Raw genomic sequence first — 23,729 nt, 5'->3', positions numbered from 1 at the left:
TCAGATAGTGAGAAGTAATTAACTAGTAGAGGCAAAACTTTCCTAGAGCTTTGAACGTATCATGTTGATGAAATGTGATGAATTAGGGCTGGTGATAATTATAAGAAACTTGAGCAATAAAATCATGAGTATTAGAAGTAGTCTTCTGACTCCTGTACTCACATTCTTAAGCTGGAATTTTCATGTCATTATTTTGTTCTTAGATTTTTGTTGTTGTTTCTTTTTAAGGAAATAGTAAGTTTGCCTCTATTTTTTTAGATTGCTTCCATTTGGTTTTGACAAATGCTTTCCTTCTTTTCTGAATAAGCAAAAGTGGGTAGAATATATGACTCGTAGTTTGACATAAAAAACTTTATAGACCTTTCTTGAAGTTCTTTAATACTGGGAGGTTGTTCTAGGCCTCTGCGAATGGATGAATTTTTCAATGATGTGGTATGGTGGGTTTGACCTTGGCTGGACGCCAGGTGCCCACCAAAGCCGCTCTATCACTCCCTTTCCTCAACTGGGCAGGGGAGAGAAAAATATAACAAAAGACTCGTGGGTTGAGGTAAGGACAGGGAGATCACCTGGCAGTTACTGTCACAGGCAAAACAGACTCGACATGGGGAAATTAATTTAATTTATTACCAATCAAATCGGAGTAGGGTAATGAGAAATAAAACCAAATCTTAAAACACACCTTCCTCCCACCCTTCCCTTCTTCCTGGGCTCAACTTCACTCCTGATTTTTTCTACCTCCTCCCCGTGAACGGCACAGGGGGATGGGGAATGGGGCTTGCGGTCAGTTCATCACACATTGTCTCTGCTGCTCCTTTCTTCGCAGGGGGAGGACTCCTCACACTCTTCCCCTGCTCCAGTGTGGGATCCCTCCCACAGGAGACAGTCCTCCACGAACTTCTCCAATGTGGGTCCTTTCCAGGGGCTGCAGTTCTTCACGAACTGCTCCAGCGTGGGTCCCTTCCACGGGATGCAGTCCTTCAGGAACAGACTGCTCCAGCGTGGGTCCCCCACGGGGTCACAAGTCCTGCCAGCAAACCTGCTCCAGCTTGGGCTCCTCTCTCCGTGGGGCCACAGGTCCTGCCAGGAAGCCTGCTCCAGCATGGGCTCTCCAAAGGGTCACAGCCTCCTTTGGGCATCCACCTGCTCCAGCGTGGGGTCCTCCATGGGCTGCAGGTGGACGTCTGCTCCACTGTGGACCTCCATGGGCTGCAGGGGGACAGCCTGCCTCACCATGGTCTTCATCATGGGCTGCAGGGGAATCTCTGCTCTGGCGCCTGGAGCACCTCCTCCCCCTCCTTCTTCACTGACCTTGGTGTCTGCAGGGCTGTTTCTCTCACAGATTCTCACTCCTCTCCTCCAGCTACTGTTGCGCAGCAGTTTTTCTCCCCCTTCTTAAATATGTTATCTCAGAGACGATACCACCGTCGCTCATGGGCTCGGCCTTGGCCAGCAGCAGGTCCATCTTGGGGCCGGCTGGCATTGGCTCTGTCGGATATAGGGGAAGCTTCTAGCAGCTTCTCACAGAAGCCACCCCTGTAGCTCCCGCCCCCACCAAAATCTTGCCACGCAAACCCAATACGTGTGGCAACTTACAACACGAAAATCAATGATTACGCTTGGTGAGCCTGTGCTAGAAACACTTGGAGTGTAAATGGGAAGATAACTGTGCCATGAGTTGTGTTGATTGACTTGTATTTTTCTTTGGTGTTCATTTTTCATGTTCATTTTAAAGCCATAGCTTTAAAGAAAGAAGAAAAATAATTTCACTCCTTTTAAACACACAAATAATTTCACCCCTTTAAGCTACAGGTCTTGACACATTCAGAGTCTTTTTCTATTGGTTGTCAACGCTGGTGTGATTACACAGCAATACATACTCCCTGTGAGCTGGATAGTAATGGAAATATATTTCATCATCTTCTCAATAATCCTTATTAAGCATGCTGGTTTTGTTATGAAGCAGTAAGTTCATGGCTCCCACCGATGTGACATGGCAGTATGAGAATCCCGGGTCAGTAACTTTGTTCTTGAATTTTTCATATTCTAAAACGATGATATCATTGTTGTAGTGGTGTGAGTTCCTGAAAAAGGTGTTATGGAAACTTCTTAACAGTTTTCCTAAAAATAAACAAATAAAAAACCCAAGCAAAACCTTTTTAAAACTCTAGATTTTTGTGAATTTAAAAATGCTGTGTAACAGCAAGTTTTCATTAATTAATTTTAGAAATTTGGTATGTAGATTACTGCATTCATGTGCAAGTTTATGCAGTACATAAAGTTTGCTTATGGACCTCATGTTACTTGTTGTCATTGTTATTTCTTATTGCTATTATTTCTAGTTCCTTGAAGAATAACCAAGAAAATGTCCCTGTAGTGCTAGGTACCAAACTATATACTATATACAAAGAGGTCCCATTGTGTACAGGACCTGTGCCAGTGACACGGGCAGTAGTGGCAGCACACGTGAGCACCCAGGCCCAGTGAATTCAAGAACAGCAGCAAACAGGGGCGAAGTGGATAAAACGAAAGGTTCAGGTGCAGGGATGAATAACACAAATGTAGAGACAAAAAAGGCCATGGGAGTAGAGGTGGAACCAAGTTTCTTCGTGAAGTCTACTCAAAATTCTGTACAGTTTGAAAATCCCAAAGGGTTGTTTCTCTGGCTGGATCTTGTTTGTGACTGCACTTTTTCTCCAGAATGGGTTGAGGTTGATGGAGACCCCTAGGCTAGGATGGTCCCATTTTATTGTTTTTCCTACTATGGTGGCTTCTGGCATTGTGGTTCTTCAGCCTAGTGCTGCACAGTTGCACAAGGAGAGTTGCAATTTTATGCTATGTTAGTGATTTAAATAGGTTTTTTCCCTGCTTGTTTTTTTGCTTTTAAAGTTGTAGTATACCTTCAAAACTATGAATGATAAATATTGTGTTTAATGAAAAATATTTTTTTTTTGTGTTCTACTTTCCACATTTTATCGTTAACTGATTTCTACTAGGAACTTTTCAGAGGAAAAAGAGGATTCAAGTAATGGCAATGTATTCCCTCTACAGGATTTATGAACGCATCATTGATCCCCCAGAAATGAATTTGACACCTGAAAGCAATTTATGGCTCGGACAGAGAAACAGGAAACATGGTTTCTTTAAGGTAAGCAGATATGAAATGGCTTATGAAGAAGGAAAGTAATAAATAGTCAACAAGATATTTCTGATGAGTTGTCTTACACTCCTGTGTATGAATTTTACTAGAAACTGTGGACTTTGGATTTGAGGTAGGTCCAACACTTAGAGAAAAGGGTCTCTTCCTGCAAGGTGGAGTATCATAGTCACTGACTGCATGCGCAGTATTTGGGGGATTTGTCTGGGTTCCTTACTTTAGGTTTCGCCTACCTGCTGTGCTCTGCCTTGCCACTCGTGGGGACAGAACGAGACTGTAGGCAGGGTGAGAGTCTATTCTTGGCTTTCATCTTTAAACCTTCACGAAACAACAGCTTTGCTGTGGTCTCCTGGCCAGACAGTGGTGGTCTTAATCACTCCCGGAAGCCGTTTCCTCCTCGATTTCACGTGCAGAATACCCTCACCCTTCTGTTGTTTGCGTCAGGCGACTCTTCCTTGTTTGCCCCTGTCAGCATTGACTTCTAGAGCAGAGAAGGTCTTCTGGCCTGCGATCCTTCCGGCTTTGGCAGATACCAGCTTTGTACAGTGCATTTGCCTTGCTGCAAAACAGTAGATTTTTCTGTTCCGGGAGTACTTTCCTTTCCTTTCCTTCTATTTTTTTTCAACTAAGTGTGTCATTGTGTTTCTCGACAGAGAGTGAATAGTCACCGAGTTTTGTTCATGAGCTGCTTTGTCCTTCGGAGCTTCCATTGCTGCCAAACAGCCCAGGCTGAAAGGTTGGCTAGCTGGCAGGACTCAGGCTGCTCCTACCTTCTAGCTGGAAAGCCTGTCTTTTTCCATTTCTGAGGCTCCCCAAGACATCATCATTGAGTAGGCCAGAATGGGCATGAGGAACTTTTCAGAGGAAAAAGAGGTTTCAAGTAATGGCAGTATATTCCAGATTCAATTAATGGCAATATATTTCCAAAATTGCACAGGGCAGAGAAATGACCTACAACTTGAAAAGCCCTCTCCTGTATGTTTTCTTTCAGCTTTATTTGGCCCCTGGTGAGGCTATATGATTTTTCTGCTCAAGGCTGAATTGCTGAACCAACCAACAAACAAAATCCACCAACAAACAAAAACCACCCCCTCCACCTGAAAATTAATTCTTTTAATTTGTAGGCAAGCTACAGAAAAGTTTCTGATCTTCCAGTTTTGAATAGCAAGCCACGGTGCAAGTGTTTATCAGTGAAAGAGTCTATAGTGCAGCGATAGGCGAATCTGCCTATCCTCGATACTGGCATGGATTTGTTGCCAAGGTGATTTACCACCCACGCAGTTTCCCTTTGAAGCTGGCAGTTCATAAGACAATTTTACAAGTTGCTGTTTTTCTGAGGACCTCTCCTGGAAGTCCCCAGATTTCAACAAGCTAGGACAATTATTTTATGCTAAAAATAGTTAAGCGTAGCAACTAACTATTTGAATTGTGAAACAGAGATAAAAGCTAACTTTTAACTTAAATGACGGTCCGAGAGTTGCTCTGAACCTAGAGTACATTTCATCCTCCAGCAGCTGAGCTGTCACTGTGAAGTGAAATTGATAGTATTATTTTATTCTACAGCTGTTGTTTTTTTACCTCAGCTGCTTCCCATAATTCCACAGATGGTAAACATATGTTTATAGCTACGTAGGAAAAAAAAGTTATATTGGATTCGCCCATCTTAAATTCTTATTTTATGTAGGCAGTCAGAGCCTCAGAACTCTGGGATATTATATGTTTGTAAATTAATATTTCTATGCGTTAACACTTTGGAAACAGCAGGATAGCTAATGATATGCTAATGAGCTGACAGTTTTTATTGATCATAATGAAAGCCGACAAGTGCCTTACTTTGCTTTATGCATGCTTGAATATTTTACTAACTTTCTTCAGGGCAGAAATATAATTGGTTGTATTTTTTTAATCCTGCTTGAGAGTTTCAGAAATCTTACTTTTTTTTAATGTTACTCGTTGCAAAAACTTGGGATTTTGCCAGTTTGTAAAGAGTACACATCTCTTTCCATATATTTACATGCTCAGCAGGACCTCCCTTTCTTTTTCAGAGCAATTTGTTTCACTGTTTTAGCATATAAAAAAACAGATCTATTTTCCTTAATGTAAACAGAGATCTGCAGGGAAATAAGAGCGTTAAAAAAGAATTAGCATTTTTGTATGTGTGGTGGAGCCATGGTAATGTATGTAACAAAAAGCACTGGATACTGTTCTGAGTATCATCTTTGCTGTTCCAAAAATTTTCTTACTTTAAAGATAGTTAGTTAATTGTTGTGTCTCTCCATAAATGAATAGCATTAAAGCACATTTTGGGCCATATCCTCATGCCTATTTTAGATCATAATTCTTCAGTATATCAGAAGAGGAAGAAGAGGATATGCTATTCATAAGTCACTGTCGCCAGTTGTTGCCATTTTTCTTATTTGTGCTTTTTTTCCACATCCTTCCTTACAATGATTACTCCACGAGTAGCCCTGCTGTGCCCGTGGCCTTGCTGGGGAGTGAAGTGCTCTATGGCATAATCAAGGGACTTGAAGTCTTGCCCCTTAAACCAGTATCTCTGACTAGTTGTAACTTACCTGCTATGACCAAGCATTTGGAGTTCAGACAAGACGGAATGGTTTTAGCACAGCAGTGTCGGGAGCAAATGCGGAGCAAGCTTAAGATAGCTTTATCTGTTTGCTTTGAAGGGAATCTCAAGAATTCCTTCGAAAAATACATGCTGACCCTTCAGGTTTCTTTGTGTGGCCCAAAAGGAAGATTTGTTTTAGGGCTAGCGAATACCATTATAAAGATTAGGAAACCAAAGTAAATGCAGCTGACAGGAGGAAGAGAGTGATATCAGACATTCAGGGAACCCTCACTCTAGGATGAATCTGATTGCTGTCAGGATCAGAATTATGTGCAAAATTTATTTTATCGCTGGGGAGAACCCTTCCCCCCCCCCCCCAAAGGCTCCCTCTAAAGAGCTGCTGCAGAAATGAGCTTATTAATGCATTGCTGACTAGGTGATTCATGTCGAAAGACAGTAATTTTCATATCTGCTATAGCAGGCTCTATTGATCCTGCTGCTCTGTCTGGGGATTGTGTAGTAGGTGCTTGAGAAGTGTGTTGGTATTTTTACTGCACGGCATCGTATGCGTACTTCAGCCTCTTGTAGTCTTTTGGGTCCCGGAGCCGTACCGATGAAGGTGAGGTAAATACAGTGCCAAGGGCAGCTGTTCAGGCGCCGGGCAGGGGGCATGCCTGCCCTGTGTAGGGGAGCACAGTGCTGATCTAGCGGAGGTCTAGTGGTGCTGGTGTAGCATTGCCTAGGCACAGGGTTTTGGGCACATCTGCTGATGCCTCCGTGCAGAGCCTTTCACCAGCCCTGGCCGATGCAACTTGCACAGCTGTGTGGCACGCGTTGTCTCTGTGGGAGCAACAGGTTTTAAAGAGGGTGAACACAATGGAGGAAATGAAAATGCAGAAGTGGAGAGCTCATGGAATATATGAGCCTTTTCACGGAATGTGGGAGAAGTCCTCCCTTTAATAGAGACATGAGAAGTGCAATAAACAGGGCTTTTGTATTACATCCTCATGGGATGGGCTTGATATTTAGCGCTGCAGGCCTGAATTTAATCTTGTAGTGATCATCTGCCTGCACAGATGAAGGTTCTTCAAGCTAGTGAGTCCTGATACTGAACTGAAGCTTTGGTTGTAATTAGCCGAATGCTTTAGTGATAACATAAAGGTGATGTCTGCTTGGGAAACGCAAAACCGGGAATATTTTGACCACTGACACCTCCCTGTCAAGGCCAAATCCTGATGTCCTTTCACAGAATGTGGACTGAAGAACTCCACCCCCTTGGCTTCCTCTGGGGAGCTGTGCATGCCTAATTCTCCTTCTGGCTGTGGCTGTAGAAAGCTCTCGGCAACCTAGACTTAATGCTGAAGGAGGAATAGTCCACGTTTGTTCATATGTGTTACAATAATTATGGCTGTAATAAGTGTTTGCTTATAGTGAAGTCTTTCTATTAAAAAAATACATCAGTGAAATTTCTGCTCTTTGAAGGTTCACTTCTATATTTGATCGTATTAATTCTGTTTCAGAGGGTTTATAGACTTAGAAGGCTCTATACTGGTGAACTGAAGTTCATACATTTTCCATGGTAACATGCTTTCATGTAGCCAGAAATTAAGACACAAAAAATAGTTGTGTTTCCTCTTCAGGTTGTATTTAAATGCAAGTCTATCCAAAAGACGATTGAGCGGTGGGGCTCTGATGCAACAAACACATTTGAAGTTCAATATGTGCTTTTTAAAAAAAGGCTGAGGAAACCTTCTTATCACTTTTCTATGGATGATGTCTTGTTAGCTGTGCAATATGGTCTGGTGAAACTTTGTAATCTCATTTACTCTTGGTTAAGCTTTTCACTGGAGAGGCATGAGCATTGAAATATATTTTTGTACCTCACCTTCTAATTTCTCACTGATGAGTGCTAGCAGAAAGTATATAAAATGGCTTTCAGGATGTTCCTTTTCCAGTGACAGTATTACTTCTCATTATTATGATGGTTTCATTTTTCTCATAGATGAAAAGGTTAATAAATGTCTACACTTCTGCAAGAAAGACAGTGTGGTCTGATTATGTCTATTAGTATTTTCAGTTAATATTTGATCATGAAACAGTAAGCAGGAAACGGTGCTTGCTGATTACCTTCTGCTGTTTTAGCAAATGAACACGTAGATGTTAAGTGTTAATTACTGTATTCACCAGGCTTCAAGGGCTATCTGAGGCCTATATTTTATTTACGGATGGAGTTCAATGTTTTGAGCAAGCGACTATATCCTCGGTCTGCAAAATTCACTCTATTGCAATTTAACTGAAAATTGAAACATAGTCTTACAAATCAGTAATTTAATTAGATAATAACTGCTGTGATGATAAATTTCCTTTCAAATTAAAGAAATTCTTCTGTATCTGGGAGGAGATAGAGCCACGTCACTACATTTGATTAGCAGTCAGGGGAAGTGCAAATAGCAGCACAAGAAGTCCCTTGTTTTCCCTTGCTCCCCCCCTTAGTGACCATGACGTTATTAAAGCTAGTGGATCTTGTGGAGTAAGTATGTTACTCAGTCAAAGATGGAGCAAGAGCTTTGTGCTGAGCTCAAAAGAGCAAACACAAGCTTCAGCATTGTCTAGGCTATTTGAAGGGTTTCGAGTTTGTCAGGAGCCAGGTGTGCGGGGATACTGGCAACCCTTCGTGTCTGCTGCTGCCGTCGGGGATATCCTTGCAAGTCAGGGACAATAGAGGATGCAGCTGGCACTGGCCCTTTTGGTCCTTCCTCTCTCCTGTTCTGCCTGGTTCAGTTTCTGGGCCTCATACAGCCTGCACTAGCTGCTCTGACCTTGGCGTCCTGATTTCTGCCAGTCCTGCGTAGGGGATCTTTCCATCTGTCTGGGTTAGAGAGAGGATTTAATTCTAACTGATGGCACGATTACATGAACTGCCTGTTGAGGTACAAAGCTACTAGGCTAAACTAAACCAAACAGCTGAAGTGTAGACTCTTACTTACCTCTTGCACTATCTACTTTTCTTTTCATAATGTTTGATTTTACAGTCTTATTTGGCTAAATCACTAAAGAGTACTGCTGTGTTTTCTTTTTGTCTTTTGGCAAAGTGTGTCATAGGCTTGAATAATGGATATTATTTCACTGCTTTTTCACCAGTCTTATCCCATTCTAAGACATTTAAGCAGCTTATATTTGGCAATTGCAAAAGGCAAAGCAGTATTATTTCTGTGTTTTATGAAAATTAATATCCAAACACTCAGGAAAATAGAGAGGAGTAGTTGTTATATTTTGTCCATCTTCAGTTGGACAAAATATTCTCCTCATGAGAAGACTGAGCTGGTCAATTTTTTTGCACCCACTTAAATGACTTGTGAAACAGCTTTTACAGATCTAAGTAAATGCTTGTAATCTGTATTACCAGTTTTCTCTTCTTTTACAAAGGGTGTTATTCAAGACGTGAAAGTCATCTTTATACCTAATGGATATATAACACAGTGTCCTAATCTGAATCGCAGTAAGTAGCAATTTCTTTATTCTCTCTATTTTAGATTTTTCATACATATTATTTCTTTGTTTTAAAAATAATATTTTCAGGCTTGTCATTTTTGCATGTGCTGATTTCCAGAAGGCGAAAATTCTGTGTAAACAGATTGTACTTTATATTCAGATAACCGGCAGTATATCAGACTTGATTTATTTATGGGTTATTGTGTCTTTCCTTCTCTTCCTTTCCTTTTCTTTTTACTCTTCCTTTATTGAGCATGCCCGACCTGCAGTGATTTCTTAAGTCTGGTGCAAGGAATCATGGATTTGCAAGAACTCCTGGCAAAAATGACTGCAAAAGTAGGTACCTAAGCTTCTTTGTCGAGTGCCCATTTCCTTCTGTGTTAAGAGCAACATGAAAGTATTTATTCCTGTTGCAATTATTCTACATTTTCATGGTACAGCCATTTTTTTTTCCTCCTTCTGCTAGTAGCCCTGTCTGCAGTGGAGTTATGGATGTAGCTTCACAGATGTCACTTACGCCTTATATGGTTTCTGTTGTCTGCCTTATTATTTGTAAGATAGTGACAAAATGCCCAGGGTCTGATTTTTTTGTAAGAAGCCTTAGCCTGATTTCCTTTTTCACGCTGAGGGATAAATGCAGAAACAAAGGAGTGAAATCCCTCAACAATTTCCTCACCAAGTGATGCTGTCAGAGGGTGTGTGTTTGCCTGTGGGAAGTCCTGTGAAGTCTTCGGGACTGGCATAGTCTCCTTCCTGGGAATGGAAATGAGGCCCCAAAATGGAAATGCTTGTGAAGCTGCCAGCTGTGCTGATCTTGACATCACCTTTGATCAATGGTTTTTACCAGTGTAAAAGTTAACCCAGCTCCAGGTGGTGTGGTGTGGTGTGTGCTTGGGTTTGGTGTTTTTTTTTTTTGTTTTGTTTGTTTGTTTCTTTTTTTCCCCTCCTGGTTTGGATTGGGAATAGGATGAATGGGAAGCTATAGTGTTTTTTTTGTTCGGGATATTGGAGATTTTCTTTAGGCTCTGCTCCCACAACCTCTGTGTTAGCCAAGGCCCTTCAGCTAAGGCTGTGGTGAAGTTTTGGGGTAGGAAGCTGTGTTTTAGAGGTGACTGAACCCCTGATGTGTGTTAAAGACCAATCTGTGAACACTTTTTGAGGTTAATATTGATGAACCATCTGGTCTGTGGTGAAGGGCAATTAATTGTCTCATCTGAAACAGCACTTACGCGTTAATTACTTATAGATTTAAGTGCAACTACAACCAACCTGTAGATGCCTTTAATCTCAAGGTAGTTACTGAACAGGAATTTCAAAAATAGTATTTGCATAGTAGTGCTACTAACATAAAAGCATTATACTTTTTACTGCGCTGCCTTTAAGTGTTCTTTTCCTTCCTAATAGGAAAGGGGAGACCTTGTTTTTAGAGAGTGTGCGCATTGTACTGACAATCCACTTACTCAGCTGACATGCTTTGGACAGGCTGACTCCGAATGTGAAATGTGAAGCTTTTAGTTCAGTTTGCTGCTTGTACTGTGAAAGAGAGGCAATTATTTTGAGCCCTGCTGGTGGTATGAGCAAGTTCCAATTATGCACTGTACTGAGTAACTTGCTTTCTCTGCTGTTAATTGTATTTTTGCTTCCTAGTACTTTATGAGGGGAAGCAAATAACACAGTATTTGTACTGCAAAGACTCTGTGCTTCCATAAAGTGGTGCTGGGATAATCCTTCATTGCGAGTTCCTGTTCTGTTATAGCAGTGCACTGACTGTTTCATTGCAGTTGTTACAGAAATATTGTTGTCCAGGAAAAATGCATGCAGCAGGAAAGGTAGTTAATTTGGAAGACAAATGCAAGTTAAAAATGGAGGGACTTGAGGGAAGCATTAAGGTTTGTATCTGCCTTTTCAGTTCTAGCCACAACAGCCCCAAATGGTACTATGTAGATGCCATACATCATCCCCATCTGATATACTTATAAGGCAAAGAGCAAGGCTTAGAAGGGCTGTGCAGTTGCCTGCAGAGATCCTGTTTAGCAGGGCAGGTGGTCAGAGAACGGCTTGCTGATGTACATGAGCCATGAACCCCAGCACCTGGTCCTGCACCAAGAGATGTGGAACACGAACACAACGTTTTGGAAAAGCGGGCCCCGTGGTTTGATGTCCAGTTGTTGCTTTTAGACTCCACTATGTCTAAGATTTCAGTTTCTCCCTCAATCTCTGTTTGGTTACAGCTGTATTACAGTATTGAATAGAGCAGTAAGCATTGTTTGCAATGAATGTGTATGTGCAGTTGATATAATGTAAAACTGTAAAGACTCAGACCAGGGCTTGTCTGGAAAGAAAACATCAGACTAGTGGCTTCAGGCTCCAATAATTTTGGTAGCAGTGCAAATTATGCAGTACGTACGGAGGAGGGGAGTATCCTCTTGCTTGGGTTTTACCTCAGGGTTCCATGAGGTTAGTGCTGGCTCAGGACAGGACATGCGGGCTATATAAGGGGCCCAGCAGAGCATTGTCTATAGCAGATTGTCATGGAGTGCTGTGTACAGGAGCATTTGATCATGCAACAAGCTAGCCACCATTATGTCCTCTTCCTACCTATGTCTTGTAAGGACATAGCTTTTAAAGATGAATAAATGCTAGCTTTTAAAGCCCATTTTATTTTTGTCATCATTTGAATTAATTCTGAATCTTTCCAGTATATATGTTTAATTGATTTAATCTTGTGTCCTTAAATAGAGAGACACCGTAGGTCAGAGTGTTAGAAATCTGGCTAAAATGTTGATTTGCAGCAGGAGAAAAGGATTGTGTTATGTTTCAGCATTCCCAACTGCCCTGCTGGAACGCTGTTAGTTCCTCTTTAAATGTAATGGCTAAAATAATTCATGCAACTTTAACAATCTACTGAAATCAGTCTGGGCACCTCCTGCATTTTTTTGAGTGGAATATAATTTCTTTTTGGTAAATTATGGGCTCACACTAGGATGTGCTTTGTTACATGACGACTTCCAGCACAAAACTTTCCACTGAATCTTTGCTTGGTTGAGGTCAGAAAGGTTAAAGCTTGAGTTTGATTAAAACCCAAGAAAAATCAAGTGCTTGAATTGGACTAGTTAATCTGGTTTGTTTGCATGATGGATTTATATGGCCATGAATACTTTCATGATTAACAAAATTTTCCATGTAAATTTTGATAGTTTTGGGGTTTTTTTTATATTTTTGTTATTAATTTTGCCAGAAACAATTTTTACATTTTTAACGGAAGTCTGTTGTCTTTCAGTTATTTTTATGGGCAGAGGAGACGCAAGGAAAGTGTTAAATAAGTTTTGTGAATAATAGCTAGCCAAATATTCCTGAATGTTAAGAACTTAAGATTTGGCTAGTATATGGAAAATATATATTTGGTATGATGTGGGCTTCTTCCCCCTCATTAGTTTATTTCTATTCATAACCTAAAAAATGTTTGAAGCTTGAGAATTTTCTACTGATGTTTTAAATGTTCAACAAATACATTTGGCAGCATTTGGAAGGATATTTCGGCTAATTTTAAGGAATTCATTGTTTTATTGAGCTCAAGAGAAATTCTTCAGTTAAGACTTGAAGTTTAGAAATAAATGGAATGTTTCTGGTTACTCTAGCAAGTCACAGTTAAATGTTGTTTCTGAACAGATTCTGTGGGCTGCGATACATTCATTCACTTCTGTGTATTGGAGGGTTTGTTGTTGCATGCCTGCCTTCTGGTGATCTACTTGATTGATCTGCTATGTTTAAAGATATTTCTTAGAACAGGAGGTAAATGATATTTAAGTAAATAAAACTTAGCAAGATAATACAAATGACAGAAGAAGGTAATAAATTGAAAATATTTATTCTCTTAAAGTTTTCTTCTTTTTCTAGGGAATAATTTCTAGCACAAAGGACAATATCAAGTATCACTATCAAATCTGGGCATTTCTAAAATCCTTTCTTTCCAAATTTGTGTAGCGCACTTATGGAGTGGTCATTTAAAAAAAAAAAAATACAAGATATGTAAATAAAGTAGAAGTGTAAGACAAATCAAACACCTTTTTAACAAAAATGAATATATTTTATATACTCTAAATATAATGACTAACTATAATGACCTGGAAAGGGTTTCTCCTGAAAACAAGCAGCTCAGTAAGAGGATAGTTTTGCCTCTAAAATGTGAAAAGAGTTTTGAAGTCACCAGATCGGAGTGCTGAGTCTGGGGGAGATGAGTATCAATCCCCTATTATCCCACAATAACAACTTAAGAAATAAAAAACTTTTATTCAGGGCTTTCTCTGACAAGGACTGCAGAGAAAAAAAAATCACAGAAATTTGCCTAATATTTCTTTTTTTTTTTTCCTTCCCCCTAAATATTTTGCTCTTCTACTAGCAGGAGTGAAAAAGGATATATTAGAATACTTTCATTTAAAGTGGATGGAATTTTAGAGGATGGAAATATATGAAAATCAGGTATATGCCTATATTATGTAAAAAATACTATGGCACTGTGCATTCCTTTTTTTATAAAATTTGCTACTATTAAAATGTAGCAACCTATAACGTAGTTTAATAGCATCATATTTATAACAGAATAGAGTATGCATTCATCTTCTTTCGTGCCAGGTTTAGGTAGCCGTGCTATTTGCAGTGGCTTCAGTGTGATGGCTTATATGCGTAAGACAAATGTGAATGTAAAAAAATCAAGACCTTGAGCAACTCTCATCCAACTGGCACCAGGATAATTTTTAGAGCAGTGGCAGTCTGAGGCCTGGAGAATGCACATATTTACTGCTAAATATTATGTATTTATTTATTTATCTATAATATTAGTAAATGGGAAAGTAATTTTGAGTGCTCTTAGGGATTAGAGATGATGGCACTAGGTACAAGGTGTGCATAAACGGGGGTTGTTCCTCTCTGGAGGACGGTAAGATGGTACTTTGTGTGAAGGGGGGGTCTGTGATATGGCTTAGGAGAGAAAGGTTCAAAAAACCTTTTCCTTTGCTGCTGCTACATGAATGAGCATTGTCCCCACTTATTATTGCATAGTATCTCATCAGTGAACATAGCAATTGCTAGCATGCAGATGTAATACTTGGAAAAGATGCATCAGTTTTAGCTTCTTGGTAGGCATTTTAGTAGCTGGAATTGAGGAGGTAATGGGAACAGCAAGGAGTGTTAAGAGCTAGCCACCAGCCCAGGGTTTCCTCCAGGAGCATGGCTTCTCCATTAATCACAGACTGGGAATATTTTGTACTACACTGAATTAAAATGCTTTCTTTCCCCTTTAAATCTCACTTGCTATTATAAGGTTAAGACCTTTCTAAAAGTCAGAAAGTATTAGTCTGGCTGATGCTGATGCTTAACAATGGGGATGATTAGGAAAGTCAGTCTGCAGGTCTTCATTTTGACTTTTGACTTGTAATCAGATTGATGAGCAATTAATAAATTTTTTTTAAAAACAATTGTAGTTTGTGTACTTTTGGTAGTGCGCGGACATTCCTCAGGGGATCTTAGTGGGGTTTGTTACAGTACAAGAGACAGTTGCATGAGTCATAAACTGTTGTCAGTTGGCATGGATAGCTCCGTCAAAGTCCGAGGAGTAGCGTTAGTTTATACTTGCTGACATCCTGGTTCAGTGTTTCAGAGGTTGTAGTCAAACTTGGTCCAGCTAAAAATAAGTATACTGCTTTCTCATATTTGCTTTTTTAAATCATGTGTTTGAATTGCAGAAAACTCATCAAGTTACTTTCATTTATAGTTAAATTATGCAGAAACAAGACTGAGTCAATTGGAAGACTGTCATTGTGAGAAGACTTGTCAAGTAAATGGATTGATCTATAGAGACAAAGACTCTTGGGTTGAAGATGATCACTGCAGGAATTGCACTTGCAAAGTAAGAATTTTTAAAGAGTTTAAGGAGTAGGACCTAATTAAAATGTGAAAATGGTCCTTGAATACATAGTGTTAACTCTGAGAACTATGATGGTTTTTGTATGCATCTAGTGGCAGTATGAACAATAGGGAGGGAGATGGTAAAATAAATAAAAATTTGACATTGCTTATGTGCAAGCTTCATAAATAAAATCTGCTCTCCCTTGACAACACTGTCTTATTTGTTCTACTTATATCTGAGAGGACTTTATGGTTTTGGTGTGAAAGCGTGGCATTGTTTGTGTTTGGTTTGGAATTGTTTTCACTGCAGTGGTTTTTTCAAAAAGGAAGCATTATCTTAATAGTATTCATAGATGCTTAGTTGCATCTTGCATGGTAACAACATGCAGATTCTGTTTTCAGTGTTTATCACTGCAAAATCGAGGAACAGAAGAGAATTAGTATGTAAATCTTGTGTCATTGAAATTACTTGATAAATATCTGAAGAAAGTCTGTGTTTGCTCAAGAAAATAAAAACTTGATTGTTAAAAATCTCAGAATGATTGGCACAGCCTACAGAATGTGATGCTTATGTTCTTGTAAAGATGGGCGTGGGTTTTCCACTTAATGCGCTTTGTTCAGGGGTAAAAAAGTAAAGTGGGGTAAAACCAGTAATAGATATCAAAATGGGGTGTTTCACCTTCAGATGCTTTTTGATTCAAGTTTATAGCTGGATAGGATTAAACTTCTTACTGAAGGATGGGTCTGTAATCCACAATGCTATTTTCATTTACTTAAATAGTTTTGTCTTCTGTGATTTGTATAAAATACTCGCTAATTACAATGGTCGTAGTTGAATTTTGTCTTAAAAACCTTTGCTTAGAGTGGAGTTGTGGAGTGCCGAAGGATGTCCTGTCCCCCTCTTGATTGTCCTCCTGATGCTCTCCCAGTGCATGTGGAAAGCCAGTGCTGCAAAATATGCAAGGGTAAGTACATCACACGGACCTTTAGTTTCACCCTCTATGTAAGCAGAGTTAACCTTGTCCTGAAAGCAGGCGCATTTTATAATGACTTTCATAGGTCCTGGTAATTCAGATAACATGAGCCACAGTGGCAAACTTGATTTAAGAAGAAAATAAATAATTGCTGAGAAATGAACAAATTTCTACGAATCTCTTTTTACCTGTTGTCAGTGTAAAATTATTCATCTATTTGTTTGGGGCTGGTAAGCCTTGCTTGGCTTCAGCTTGTATCTCCTGTTGATGTTGAGGAGCATCAAGCCTATAGTCTGAACTTTCTGTAACGATGAGTAATAAACTGAGCTGTTATCTTTTTGCCTATCTTTTATTTTGGGTTGTTCGTTAAAATAAACATGGCAGAATTTCAGAGCTTGAGTTAATATCACTGTGTGGAGTGATAGTTTGCTGTAATTAATTTCAAAATAAATTTATGAGAAGAAAGGGGGAAAAAAAAAGTACATTTTGTGATGAGTGTTATTGTCAGCTTTCAGTTCCTTCTTCTGAAAATGAAAGCTGTAAGTAACATTCCTGGAAAGAATATTCAATATTTGTTGCCTTAATGGTAGTACAAGGGACAAAGACAATTTATATATAGATATTTTAGCTGAATGCTGATGCCAGTCTTACCTTAAGAAGCAAATATTATCTTTTTTTATTTTCCCCCTCTATTCTTGGAGACGAGTAAACTTCATGCATGAGTTTTTCAATAATTCATAAGACAGGGGTGTTGAATTATTTTTAGATTTATTAGGAAAATAATAACACTTTTTTTAGCATTCTCACCTTTCTTCAGTCACTGAATTCATTAGTCCCTTGGACAAACGTCCTTTAGCTGTGATCTTGCGCTTGCTCTTGTTTACTCATGTCATCTCATTTATCTCAGCTATATGTTGGCATGAGTATTCTGCTTACTAAAAGATATTTATGAACAGAGTACTTGGGTGGTAAAGTGGCTATGCTGGCCTGTATTTTTTGTCTCAAAATATTTTTATTTGTAACATTGAGAGTCTAGGAAGTTCTTTCATGAAGCCGGATACTTCTCTTCACACGCTTTTGCTGACATGCATGTATGCACAACGGTCAAAATCTGACGCAAAGGAATTGCAAGGCACAAAATTGTAGATTCAATGTAAATCCCCATGAATAAACTGTGTTCCTCTTATTTGTAATGGAAAGATGAACAATCAAACTTGCCTTTTGTCAGTGATTGGCACAAACTTGACTCGTTATTCTGACAAGAACTCAGCATGTCAGTCAATGGGAAGAGATGTATGGAAGTTGATTAAAATTGATTGTAAATGCCAGCTCCTTGACAGAATGATGCGCTAGGGCCACAGTCAATCACTTTTAGGTAGATAGTAGTAATTGCTGAGGCTTTCCGAAGAGCTGCACTGCAGGTGTTAATTTCTCTGTGCTTTTCCTATTTAACTATGATAGAATTATCAGTTGTAATTTGCTGTCTCTAGGGATTATTGAATGGCTGGATTATTGAACAGTTTCCTGTCTTAGCTGAGGGTTAACGAACAAAGTAGCTCTAATGTCTGATATGTTAAGGGTTTTAAAAATGAGGCGGTTCTGTTTTGATCCCTGCCATCTTGTGTTAGCCTTCCAACTAATATTTGACAAAAGACATAATTTTATCTGAAATCTCATCATTTTTCCGAGTTGTGCATTAACTTGCTTTCTGGTGTGTTCATTCTTTTGTTAAAAGCAGTCATGTCAGGAGAATAGACAGAAAGAAGAAGGAAATTTCTCTAATTAATCTTCTCCCAAAAATAGTTACTGGAATTCCTAATTTAAACGAAGCTTCCTGAAGTTTTCCTCATAAGTGAGATTACAACTCCTCAGGCATAAAAACTAGGGCAGCTTTAGATGAATGAAGCAAACTAGGGTACCAAAAGGAAGAAGCCTGTTTTTTAAATGCATTGTTGATGATGGAAACCGAGTTGTTCTGAAAATCTTGTGTGCTTGTGGTTTTTTGTTGTGTTTTTTGTTGTTGTTGTTTGGTTTTTTTTTTTTAAAAAAAAGAAATGAGCATTTTCAAGAGTGTAAGTTTAAACAAAAAGTCCTTAGAAGCAAATTTATGTCTGAAAGTTTATGAAGATTGATCTAGCAGTCCTTTTTGTTTAAAATTTGGGAATCAAACTGGCTATGACAGTTGCTGCTGTGGAATACTCCTATTGGTGTCACCCGTAAGGGGTACACACCTGTAAATGCTTGGTTCCCTTACCTTGGTGTTCAGGAGAGAACTTGAAGGTAAAACAGTTACTAGGTAGTCTGTGACTTCTTGTTTTTTAAGAACCAAGCACTTTGAACGCTTTCACTGTGCGTGCGCCTTGATTCAGGAAACCTTTAAGGCTTTGTTCAAATTGCAACATAGGATTCGTACCTTTTAGCTCTTCTTTCAGTGTCATAGGTCAGACTATTACCGGTCAAGTGCAGAGAGCGCTGAAACACCACAACAAAGTTATTTTATCAGTGTTTAGCATTGATCTTGTTAGGAATGTAGAGTGCCTTTATGATGGATACTTGATTTGTGTAAGATCATAATAGTCCAATGGTTCTCTTTAATTAATGGATTTACTATCGTCCTCTGGAATTGAAATTTAGACAGCTAGTTCCATAGTTATGGTAATAATTGACTGCGCTGTATGCTACTGTGGCCTTGCTGGAGGTTACCTTCTTCACGGTGGCAATAGTCCTAAGCTAAGCTAGTTGTCTCTGCCTTGAAATGAATGAGGAGTGCTCACGTGTTCTAGTCTGTTGGTTCGGTTGTGGAGCTGGTTATATTTAACAGAAGGGTCAAAACTTCAGAAAAGGATTTTTTAGTAGGAGCTTTTAGTTTCCTGGGAAATCTGCTTATTTCACGTGTGTTTTAAGAATGTTTTTCTGAAACGGATTTTTACAATTGTTTGATTCGGTAGAGTCATTCACTGCATCTAATCCATTTTTGCAGTGCGCCAGCAAGTTGAAGAGTTCACCTTTGTGCCCACAAAAAATCTGAAGGTTTAATTGAAATCTGTGCTTATATTATTGTCTTGATGAACAGTACAGTAATAAATGTCTCCGATTCTTGAAGTGAGTCATGAAGACCTCTAGTAACACAAATACAGGAACTAATCTACAGAATGTCAGTAATGAAAATATTTTCTATCAAATACTAATGAATTTGATCCAGTACATATTGTCTTATGCTTTTATTCCTCCTCTTTAGTTTGGGTAAAGATGCTACTTGCTCTTAAAATGAATTTATTGTTAGCTACATTATTTGTAGTTATGTACAATACTGACTTCTGATGAAAGCAAAATGCATCATATTCTTAACATATCCATATTTTTTCAGTGTATGTGACTACTTGTTTTACTTCTGTGTTATACTTTGCATTTTTTTACTATTTAAATACTGATTTAATTTATTTACTTTTACTCTCCCTCCTCCTCTCAAATTACAGCAAAGTGTATCTATGGAGGCAAAGTGCTAGCAGAAGGTCAACGAGTATTAACCAAGAGCTGCAGGGAATGTCGAGTAAGTTTCAGTTGTATAAACATTCCTCATTTTAAATGTATATGTGGTGTTCAAAAGTGACAATGATAAGTTAGTGCATTTCTTTAGGCTTCCTTCATGCAAATGTGACATCTGTTGTCTTGAAAAGGTGACCTTGAAGTCAGTGAAAGCCACAAATACGAAAACAAGGCAGGAATATGACCCTTGCAGGGTAATAAAAACATGGGCAAAATGACTTGGAGGGATATTTTCTCTTTTATCTCCTGCCTTCCCGAGCTCTAGAAAAAGACGGCAGCATCTTGAGCCAGTTACTAATTTCAGCCAAACTGCTAAAATTTGAAGCAACCTGGGTTATATTGTTTGAGTTACTCTAGATATACCCTAGTATTATTTAAATTATATGTAGCCCTGCTAATAATTGAGGTAAATTACTAAGTGTTGGACTGGACTGGGGTCTTCTTGGCAACTTCATAACAGTCAGCTACAGTCAGTATTTAAGAACACAGGTAAATGGAGGCTGTGTTAGATAGGAGCGTTCAGGGAGTGTTAGTGAAATAAGAGTGCTACATGGTGTGCAAGTGTGGCAGAAACCAATTGTTGTCTAGACTAGCCTTAGAAGACGAGAGTAGTAGTAGATGATTGTAAAAGACCTATTGCTCTGCTGAGACGTAATTGTTGTGACTATGCGTGTGTTTTAAATATAATTTATCACTTCAGAAAGGCACAGCTATTTTAAACACATTTGCTCGTGTGTAATTTTCAAGTATTTTTGTTTTTACATCTTGTTGAATTTGTAGAGAGGGAAGGGTGATAAAGAGGAGGCTTACAAATGTTATTGACAGATCAGTATGCTAGAACAATTATGAAAAACATTTGGAAAAGATTACAATGATCTGGTTATTGTTGTGCTTGTAGCTGAGTGTTCAGAGTAGCAATTTTATGTTCAGTAATGGAAACGGACAATGACTGGTTGCAGATGTTGTGAAAGTAGCTTGTTATGCAGAATTACTTTGCTGCTGTTAGTGTTTAGCTGTATAGGGATGCTCAACATTGTATATACAAATACGTGGGCAAGGTTGTTGCCTTGAAGACAGACTAAGGTGCCTGTTATTTATAATACCACATAGAATGTTTATTTGAGAGGGAAAGTGCCCCTATGAAATAAGATGAGAACAGGAGGATTTTCACATTAAAGTGAAACCAGAGAGAGTGATCTGAATTATGTCAGTGGAACTTCTCTGTGCTATAAATAAGAGCGTTATATTCATTGTTATGAGTATGATAATACATTCATAAAGATTAAAAGCAAATACCATCAAATATCTGTCATATTTGAAGTGACTAAAATAATGATGAAAAGAGCTTTTACATTCTACTTATTGTTAAAGGAAATTGATATGGCAATGCTAATTGCAGTAACATTGCAGTCTGTATTATTTACATCTTAATGGAGAGTGTTGGTAAGTATTTGAAACAGCATATGTGAATGCAATACCATGAAAAAAAAGGAGTCCATTTTGGGGGAAAAAAAACGGTATTTCCATGTGTGGAAAGCTCTGTTTCAAGAAGACATTAAACCTCACTGGCTTGTCATTCTGACTCGGCAGAGTTTTTAAGTGGGTGCTTACCTCTGCTTCTATGAGATGATATGTCTCCAGACAAGAAGTTCATTCAATGTGTCTTCAGCATGACCTCTTAAAAGCTGTAAGCAAAACAGCTACTTATTTACTGCCTCAATTAGGAATGCTTACTAGATGTAGGATGAATGGCAATGAGTCAAGCTGTGGCTGTACTCATCATTTTCTATCCTGTGCGGGCCTACTGCTGGACAAGGTGTTGTATGAATAAAGGAGGGCCTTTGTTCTAGGGGAAGGACTATAAAAAATCTAATATGGTTTAATTTTCCAGACTTGAATAACAGACAAGAAGTTTGAAAAGCTGTTGATCCGTGAAGGAATGCAGTAGAGGGCACACATCAACTGTCAATTTATTAGTGTTGATGAAAATGACTTTAAAATCATGGGGAGTAGCTCTTGTGCCTATAAAGGAGGATGTAGTTGTAGGTGGGGTACCGTCAAGAGGATAAAGTTAAAATTTCACATTTCTATTTTTATTTGAAGATAGTTATCTTATTCTTTGCGTAGGTACTGATCCAAGCATAAGAGGCTTTTAACTTTTATATTTTTTCCATCTAACAAAAATAATAATACTACTGATGGATCCAGATAGATCAAAGATTTTCTTTATCAGGTTGTGAGCAGTTTTTTTTTATTTCTGAAAACTAATCCGGACTAAAAATGTGTTTATGATGCACATCCTCTTAACCATAAGCACAGATGTTACTGATGGACAGCCATTCTCAGCTGGAATCCTGCCCGCAAACACGCTCTAGATTAATCTACAATGACAAAATTAGTGCACAGGTGTTTCTAAGAATCACAGAATAGTTTAGGTTGGAAGGGACCTCTGGAGGTCACCTTGTCCAACTCACCTGCTTGAGCAGGGCCACCTAGAGCCAGTTGCCCAGGACCAAGTCCAGACAGCTTTTGAAGCTGTCTGCAAGGATGGAGACTCCACAACCTCCCTGGGTAACCTGTGCCAGTGCTTGGTCACGCTCACAGTGAAAAAGCGTTTCATGATGTTCAGAGGGAACCTCCTGTGTTTCAGTTTGTCTCCATTGCCTCTGGTCCTGTCACTGGGCAGCACTAAAAAGAGCCTGGCTCCATCGTCTTTGTACCCTCCCTTTGGGTATTTGTATGCCATTGGTAAGATCCACGCTGAGCCTTCTCTTCTCTAGGCTAAACAGTCCCAGCTCTCTCAGCCTTTCCTCCTGTGATAGATGCTCCAGTCCCTCACTTATCCTTGTGGCCCATGGCTGGTCTCTCTCCAGTATGTCCATGTCTCTTGTACTGGGGAGGCCAGAACTGGACCCAGCGCTCCAGGTGTGGCCTCACCAGCGCTGAGCATGGGGGAAGGATCACCTCCCTAGACCTGCTGGCAATACATTGTCTAATGCAGCCCAAGTTACCATTTGCCTTCTTTGCAGCAGGGTCATCTTGCTGGTTCGTGTTCAACTTGGTGTCCACTAGGACCCTTAGGGTCCTTTTCTGCAAAGCTGCTTTCCATCAGGGTGGCCCCAGCATGCACTGGCACATGGGGTTGTTCCTTCCCAGGTGCAGGACTTTGCGCTTCTCTTTGTTAAACTCCTTGAGGTTCCTGTCAGCCCATTTCTCCAGCCTGTTGAGGTCCCTCTAAAAAATGCAAGTGTTTGTGCTTTAGAAAACTGCACCTTTCTGCATTCCATAAGTGGTTATTTTGGTTTGTGGATTTCACCAATATGGTGACATGGCTCATTACAAGTCAATGGAAAGAATTCTGTAACTTCTGTTGGATCGGGAGTTTGCTGATGATGAGCTAATTTCTGGGTTAATGCCTGTGAATGACACGATGCCTATTCATAACCAGATGACGTATTTGACAGCGAAGGGTACAAGAAGAAATTCCTCTTCATTAATGCTGGGAGTGGGCAGTCAGAGTGTGCCGTACAAATGCTAGAAAGATGGACAGGGCTCCACTGATTTTCGGGAAGCTTGACTAAAAAGTTTTTCATAAAGAACAATGTGGTTCCTAGAGTGACAGCTAAGGATGTTATTTAGAACTATCTCCTGAAAGGCTGATCAATAACAGCTAAAACAAGAGGGGGGAAAAAAACCCCAAACAACAACAACAAATCAAAATAACCTTATCTGAAATCTTGCTATTATTTTCCAAAGCTGATCATCTGAGATGAGCTGTTTGTGGTTCAGATTTTCACTGCACGTCACTGATCAGGCTTATAGCCAATTCTTTTTTTATGTACTTACCTTTGTAATTACAAGAAATTTAATTACCTTGTGGTAAATATTTGACTCCAGATCTCATGCTTTGTGGATTGTATGTCACAATTGGAGCTTGACCTATTTATTCCAGAAGAATGTCTTTTTTGATATCTATTTCTGGCCAGATTCTATGACTACATATGTGAATTGAGTATAAAAAGTTAGTAGTTTTTCTAAGGTTGCCTGAAGCAATAATTCTGAAGTGTGAACTATTCCTACTTATCTCAGTGGA

The 23,729-nt window shown here is 39.2% G+C and overlaps 1 protein-coding gene across 3 annotated transcripts in view; it reads left to right on the top strand.

Annotated features, from left to right (window-relative positions):
* NELL1 (neural EGFL like 1) overlaps positions 1–23,729 on the top strand; it is a 294,286-nt gene that overhangs the window by 57,704 nt on the left and 212,853 nt on the right. For all 3 annotated transcript variants that reach the window (XM_075163307.1, XM_075163306.1, XM_075163305.1), the window contains exons 5-10: positions 3,049–3,145; positions 9,147–9,219; positions 9,466–9,548; positions 14,983–15,117; positions 15,979–16,081; positions 19,567–19,640. In XM_075163307.1, coding sequence (XP_075019408.1) covers positions 3,049–3,145; positions 9,147–9,219; positions 9,466–9,548; positions 14,983–15,117; positions 15,979–16,081; positions 19,567–19,640 — 565 coding nt within the window. The remainder of the gene's footprint in view (positions 1–3,048; positions 3,146–9,146; positions 9,220–9,465; positions 9,549–14,982; positions 15,118–15,978; positions 16,082–19,566; positions 19,641–23,729) is intronic.

Source organism: Calonectris borealis, chromosome 14 (assembly GCF_964195595.1).
Source record: "Calonectris borealis chromosome 14, bCalBor7.hap1.2, whole genome shotgun sequence".
Taxonomy (NCBI): domain Eukaryota; kingdom Metazoa; phylum Chordata; class Aves; order Procellariiformes; family Procellariidae; genus Calonectris; species Calonectris borealis.
This window is presented reverse-complemented; position numbering and strand designations above follow the sequence as displayed.